Genomic DNA, 8,103 nt, shown 5'->3' on the forward strand with positions numbered 1-8,103 from the left:
ACCATGGCAGCAGGGCGATGCAACAATCAAACAAATGCGAGACCTTTTCGCAACACAACATGACTCGAAACAACAACACTAGACACCAAAACAACACATACAAAAACACACACTAGAACAACACATACAAAAACAACATACACACATTATGGCACAAAACAACAGCAACACAATGCAGCAACCACACAAACAACAACAAACACACACACGCAAACACAACAACACAAGGAACGTAACACAGAAAATTTCGAGGTGTGATATGAAATGATGAAACTCATGTTACAAAGAGGAACAGTGTGTTCCGTGCGATAAGATAACAGATTCATCCTAATTGAAACTAATACATTTTGCTCGTTGATTGATGAATTAATTGACTGACTGACTGACTAACTGATTAACTGATTGATTGATTGATTGACTGATTGATTGACTGATTGATCAAACGTTAAACAAAACAATATAAATCACAAATCGAAGCAAAAATCTCCAAGTTAAAATTAGACCTGGATGGAAAAATTAAATGGTGAAATGATGAATGAATGATGGAGGAATGAATGAGTAGTGGAGTGGATGGATGGTGGTGTAAATGATGGTGGTGCTGTGAATGGATGCTGTGGATGGATGGTGAAATAGATGGATGATGGATAGATGGATGGTGGAATGGAGTACTTTTAGAAAATAAATTGGATGGAATGTGATTAATGTTGTGTCTCTGATGACTCGGCATCATATGATAGATGAGTGGACATCTGATGAGAGGTCTGGGAATCATGATGATGATGATGGTAGTGATGATGATGATGATGGTAAGGAATGTGATGATCATAATGGTGGTGGTGGAGGAAACAGTGAGGCTGGTGATGATGATGACAGTTATGTTGACAAAAATGATTGGGAATGGTGATAACGATTTTGGTTATTGATATATTTTTGGTCACGCAGTTTTCAAGACAAAAAGTTCTTTTGCCAAAAATTTTTATTATTTTTTTCAACAAAATTGGAGCATGCCAGGGGCGTCTTTCAACTCACAGCTTTGCAGTTCAGGTCTATTATATTTTTTCTTTTTATTACTCAACACATTTTCAAACTTCCAACTTGTTTTTCCACCACCTGTCTACCTCTCCTCTTTTAAAACAATTCACCAGATTTCTTATTTATATCTTCCAAAATTTTTCCAATCCTCTGCAGTTTGTTTTGTAGGCCAGGCTACCACTTGTTCCGGCCATTTAACTTTTCTCAACATTTGCTCAACTTTCATTTAAAAAATTATAAAATTTTCAATTACTTGAAATATAAAGATATAAATTTAGTTTTACTCGATGTAGTTTTCTTTTGAAGTTTTCTTCATTACATCCAATGAATATATTGATAGATGAAATATACAAATATGAAGCATCAAAACATTTGGTTAAATCATCTCTTGATTCATGTGCGACAGAAAATGAGTAGAGTAGTATTCGTTTAGGTGTTTGTTCATTTAATATTGTTCGTTGAATGACCAAACAGTTGAATGAACGAACAGTTGAATGAACAAACAGTTGAATGAATAAAAACGAAGCAGTATTGCCTTGATTCAAAATTGAATCATTTTGTACAACAAAAATTCATTTAGGCTATAAAACGTATTGAAGTTCTACCAAAAGTCAAAAAACATCAAAATCTGGACTTTCTTTATCCATAAAATTGCATTTTATATATTCCATTATCTGAGAGGATCGTCATCAATGTTATTTTGTGCTGCACGTTTGTCTGGGATCAGGAAATGTTCTGCTGGGTGTTCATAATTTGATAGCAACCGAGCTGATTAGGAGGAAATAATTTGTTTGAACTCTCGTAATAATTTTATTTTGATTTTTATTTCTTGAGTTGCAGTGATTAATAGCACTCATCTATATCTATTAACAAGCGAATACTAGCTGAGTAATTTATTGACGATAGCTCTGCAAACATTATAAACAATTCACACACCTACGAAAGATTTATTTACAAACTGTCAACATAAGCAGTTAAAAATAAATAAATGTATTCATATCTGAGTTCCCAAACGTTATAATTTTTAATTAATAAATACGTAAACATGTTCATTAAAAAAAGCATTTACTACATTGAATAAATTACTGCAATAAGTACACAGGTAACACAGAATTTTTTTTCTTTTTATGTTAGTTTTGCATGTAGTCATTTGCATTCGCATCTAAACAAAAAATACAAAATTCGAACATTTTTGAAAATACAAGCAAACCCTAAATAAATTTTGTTGTAATTTTTCATTGAAGCAACTTTCTTTTAGTTGACTCGCATCACAAACGACACATGGTTGTCCTACTTATCTGACATCCTGACCTGCCGATGACAGTCACTTCTTCATTGTGACCATCATTTACAAACTCCAAGACATATTAAGAGATTTATTGAAGACATTTATTAATATAATCAATTACAGACAAATTTTAAAGATACTAAATTTCTGGTTAATGCCATTTTACGTAGAGCCAACAAGTAATCAGACCATGAAGCAAATTGATTGGTGCATCCACCCAAAAGTCACAAAATTCGAACCAGCAATTGTGACATTTCTGAGATCTACTTTGTGTGTTGGGTGAGGTGAGTGTTGTCGTATCGTACTCTATCTTATGCAAAATTTGTGAGCTAGTTTCAGAAACACTTCCTTGATTTCGGGTTGTTGAAAAATGGTGTGAAAGCTACTTCATGAATTCTTCAATCTCGATGCTACTCTTAAGTTCGACAGCTAAGCCATTCCAAATTTTGCTAGGTCATTCTAAATTTTGGTAGGTCAATCTAATATTGGTAGGTCATCCTAATTTTGCTAGGTCATTCAAAATCTTGGCAAAATAAACTGAAAACATTCTTTTTCCAAAATGAGCAGACTTAAATTGCAAAAATATAAGATCACCGTTGTTGGAAAATATCAGTAAAAGTCAGCCAGTCACTTCAGAGACCGGTTCTAATTATTCTAATAAGCTAGTGCATTGACTGTAGGATAATAACAACTAAATCTGCTTTAAACTCAATTCTCTTTTTCATACAAAACCAGTGCAATTCACTTCGAATGTAGCTCAATACCGATTTGAATTTTGGAAACCGGCAACAAACCTAGCAGAAGCCTTCAGCTAAATACAATCTAAGTAAGATAATTTTATTCCATAGAGAGTTGATTTGCAATAATCAACAATATTGAAAACAAAACTAAAAACAAGTATTTTTGCTGATTCAAATATCAAATAACATCTTACTGTTCTGATTTGGTGCAGATGATAGATAAAAAGGATTTCAAGATCTCTATCAGGATTGTCAAATTAATTCACACAATTAAGTCACTTGGAAGTCAATTAACAAACGATGAGAACAAGTTTTAAAATGAAATAGCGTGGGAATTTGAATATTTTTTTGAAAGAAATATATTTGAAGCACCGAGAATCATGATGACACAGTCTTTGAAAGAGATGAGACAGTTGAGAAGCGATTTAAATTTTTTGTAAAAATGTTAATTATTTGCAACAGCCCAGGTTTTTGAATCAAAATTCATTTGAAATCAAACGAAGATGATGGAAACATTGATAAACACGCATGTGGCGTGCAAAGGTTGCTGAACGGAACATCAATCACACTCCATTCAGACGAATCTGATCAAATGACAAATTTTCCAGCAGCTCAACTGAATAATTTGTTGAGCATAATATGATGACCATGACGTTGTGGAATAGCAGAACTGATGCACTGGTCAGTCTGCTACTGTATGAAGCAACTTCATCAGGTCAATAATGTCTATTATATTTGCCGATCGACAAAACGTCAATTTTTTATTTCGACTCACTTCTTTCACAGCAATAAATTTATATGCAAGAAATTTTTCAATTTTAAGAAACTGTGAGCAAGAATGACGTTTTATTAACTAAGCCAACCAACTACTCATCATTCTGTTCAATCTTTGGTTTCAAAATTCTGTCTAGAGTAAATATTTTATAAATTTTCAAAACAATAACAACAATGTTCTTGAAGATTTTAGTGACGATCATCATGATGACCTCGACGATTATAACATCAGTGATGGTGGTTGATGATGATGTCGTTGTTGATGATAAGGAGATGATGAGGAGGAGTAGGTTGTTGTTGATGATGACGAAACGATGACGATACGCTGTTTTGAAAATAAAAGGCCACTGAAGAATTTGGCAAGAGGAAAAATTATGAGATACGCTGACTGCAGAAATAAATAACCAAAGTTTTTAATTATTCACGTCCTTTCCTTTGATGGCTCTCTGATGCCAACCATCTTCAATGGCAAATCCATAATAAATACCCCACAAAACTGGAGAACATGTTGTGTTGGTGGTGGTCAGGAAGGTGTGACGGATCAATATCAACATACAATTATTTACTTTTTTATTGGTTTGTTTGTTTGTTTGTACGTTCGTTTGTTGGTCTCTTAGTTTGGTTTGTTGGTTCGTATGTTTATTTCATTCAAATGGCCAAACTTTTTAAATGTAGTAAGAAATGCGTATTTATTATTATTTTATATTGCGAAAGTTTTTGAAATGATTTTTTAAATTTGATAAAATTTTTTCTTTCACAATATTTTAACTTTTTTGGAAATTTTCCCTGCAAGTTCAAACCGCATAATTTGTAAAATTTATTACATTAGTGCAGGCCTACGGTAATATTTATTTGCATTTTTCCTTGCGCACATTTTACGCTTTGACAAAAAAAGCATAATAAACAAACGCTCTTTAACTTGTTCATCCATTCATCAGTCTTTCATAAATTTTTCAGCACAACATGTTACAAGTTGAAGTAGAAACTGACAGCTTGCTTGGCATTAAACCAAACCAAATATGACATGATTTGCATGTTGCTTCAGTTTCTTTTCTTGTGTTAAAATATGTTTGTTGCAACTCTTTCGGCCACACCGGTATATTGAAGAGATATCGTGTTATTTGTGGTGGGATTGTTGAATTAGATTTGGTGAATGTATGTTTCACCAAACCAGAATAAGTGCAATCTGAAATAAATTTATTTGAAGATGTATCAGGTCAATAAAATTAAAATGTAAAAAAAGAATGATTCATAAATTACGGTGTTATAAATCGCTAACTAAATTTGTTGGTTTTTACAAAAGTTCATCTTAGGGCACAAATTTATTTTGATCACTGTGTAAGGATGCAAAAAGTCGATTACATGAATCTGTAAAAACGTGACTTCAAGATTCAACAGCTTGATTAAATGATTGCATGAGTGATTACAAATATCGATAAGTTTGAATCAAATCCAACATTCGCGCTTCATTTTCTTGCCGAAATGAAAACTTGAGCCTCACTTAACAGGTGAGTACGAAGCAATCATTAAATTTGTAGGCTTCTCGTTATGACTGCTGCTTCTAAAAGAAAATAAATTGTAAATTTATGAGAGCAATACATCACATCACCACATCACATCACCACATCACATCACCACATCACATCACCACATCACATCACCACATCACATCACCACATCACATCACCACATCACATCATCACCACACCACATCCCATCATTAAACCTCACGTGAATCTCGTACTCAGTGCATAGCATCATCTACCCTATAAAGCGAGCCATGAAACATGAAGCATCAATTTTATTTGCACTCAAGTCTTCGCCAGTGAATGGGCGAATGTTTCATCATCGGAATGATTGTTAGGCTGCTGCCTCATCGCTCATGTACCAATTAAAGTTAATGACTGCCTGCATTGATATTTATGCGCCTGGATAGGCTGGGAATGAAGTGGCCGGTGACAGCGGATAGAGGTTCGTGGTTCGATGTTGTTGTTATAACTACTGCATCATTTGCAACTTTCAATGCATCCATCGTTTAATTTTTCGTCCAGGAACATCGTAATGTTTGTCGCCTGCTTGTTAATATTTCAGGGTGTTGAAATTTATTCAAAATTATTTTAAACTAACATTGATTTAAAATGTTTCGTATTCATTCTTCCAAATAAAAAATAGTCTAGCGAATTGCAAACATGTATATTTAGGAACGAATGTACATACGCGTTTGTACATGCTCTGGTGTTTTGTTTGTATGTTTGTAATTTTGTTGGATTCTTCACGTTACATGTTCACACGCATGTTTATATGCTGTCAGATGCGTGCACTTTTTACAATTCTTCAGTATATTTCAAAAATATCAGCAACAAACACACAGTGTATGCGAAGGTTAATGGGTTAAAGATCTAATACACATTTTCTGGGTTCAGTGGAATCAACAGTACACAAACATATTGTTTGGTGCATGCATGCGTGTGTATTGTTTTTTGCATGTGCGCTAATGTATTGTTAGTGCATGCATACTTGTATGTTTGTACCTCACCGCGTCATATATTATTTTTGTTTGTTCTGTTCAGCCACTTGGCTAGCAATAAAACAATAAACACGTTTTACGACACGTTGAACACTTCAAACTTCTACATGAAAGGAAGCTTTATTCGAAACCATTCATCTGCCGCCTTCATAAGCACTCGAGTTAGTACTCGGCGGTCACATCAACGAACGTGTCGCGATAAATAAAACAAATATTTCATTGTTCAACGCTCAACACTCATCGCTGACGTCCTCCTCCAAAGGCTTCTCATTCACCATGCCGTTCTGATCTGCGCCGTTCAATTACAAATCTCTTCAGGCTTCAACTCCAAATGCTTATATTTTGGCGATGTTTTAACAACTTTATTTTTAATATTTCAGATAACTCTAGCATAAATGGTGCAGCTTGATTCGGGGTCTTAATTTTCATAAAATTATAAAACAATAATTTTTCAATACAGTTCATTCAAAATTTTAATTTTTAGCATCAGCAGCCAGGTCACCAAGCGGCAGCAGTCGTTCAACGTGCACCATTTAATTTATTGAGGCCATAAAACTGAAGCACTTCATTTCAACGCTGTAAATCAAAATCTCATTCCCCTTTGATAAGCAGCGGTGTGCACCTCTTCAACACATTCCTGCCTTGAACTTCATTTTGATAGTAGTTAATAAATTTGTTGAAGATATCTGCGAGTCGCTTGCAAGTCATTTTAAGGTTATATTCACGCATTGTAATGTATTTTATTTCATCAAAACTGAAAACCATCTCACATCAACCAACGTATTCACACTAAAATGTGAACAAACTTATTTAATTATAAATAATTTTCTAGTATTGCATCCAATTTGTGTGCGTTCATGCATTAAAAATAATATTCAATATCTGAATATCTGATCTACCTATACAATGCCGACATGCACCATCAAAACTATTCCTCGTCACATGATATTATATCAATTCATTACATTGAATACAAGTAACGAGATAGTCTGATGGCTAAAGATCCTGGTCTTGCTGTCACACTGACTAAGTTTTAATGCAAAATAATCTTAGACTATTTGTTGATACTTTTAAAAATTAAGAAAGACCATCACATCAACCCAACACCAAATTTAATCACATCAACCCACCACACAACACCACGTTTCACCACACCACCCACCACACCACCCACCACACCACCCACCACCACACCACCCACCACACACACCACATTGCCGCGACACCGGAAGTTAGTAAGAGCAATTGAAAGTTCATGGAAGCTGCTTATGTTGCATCTGATTGATACTGCATGTACGGACCGCAGCACAGACATCGCATGAACCTGCGCAAGATGTATCACTCCGTAGAGCATTCAAATAGTCCCCATCCCATATAACATCTTTCTTTTTTTTCTTTCCATCCATTTCCAATTTTATTTATTCAGCATGTGGACATTGAGAAATTGTTGGAATGACGGCTGCCTATACCTTTCGATTGTTTTACTTCCTGAAAGCGTGCACATCGCATGGAGAATATTTTTCTAAAACGCTCCTAATTAATAAATACAATAATATCCCAAAACTCAATTTATGTCCTAATTGGTGATTACTATTTGACATAGGCAGCATGAATGCCGTCCACCCAACTGAGGTTCACTTCAACACCACCATTACCGCTTTTAATTTTTTAAATAGTTATAATGCATTATTGTCACTATCATTTGCATCATCATCATCATCATCATCATTATTATTATTATT

The 8,103-nt window shown here is 34.3% G+C and overlaps 1 protein-coding gene across 1 annotated transcript; it reads left to right on the forward strand.

Annotated features, from left to right (window-relative positions):
* Positions 1–3,702: 3,702 nt before the first annotated feature.
* On the forward strand, positions 3,703–7,817 carry HELRODRAFT_171832 (hypothetical protein; the record flags this gene model as incomplete). The annotated part of the gene is made up of 5 exons (XM_009018497.1): positions 3,703–3,775; positions 5,583–5,649; positions 6,405–6,522; positions 6,974–7,075; positions 7,788–7,817. 5 exons carry the CDS (start codon positions 3,703–3,705, stop codon positions 7,815–7,817), a joined length of 390 nt encoding a protein of 129 aa, XP_009016745.1.
* Positions 7,818–8,103: the final 286 nt, after the last annotated feature.

The sequence above is a fragment of the Helobdella robusta genome (assembly GCF_000326865.2).
Source record: "Helobdella robusta unplaced genomic scaffold HELROscaffold_21, whole genome shotgun sequence".
Classification (NCBI taxonomy): Eukaryota; Metazoa; Annelida; class Clitellata; order Rhynchobdellida; family Glossiphoniidae; genus Helobdella; species Helobdella robusta.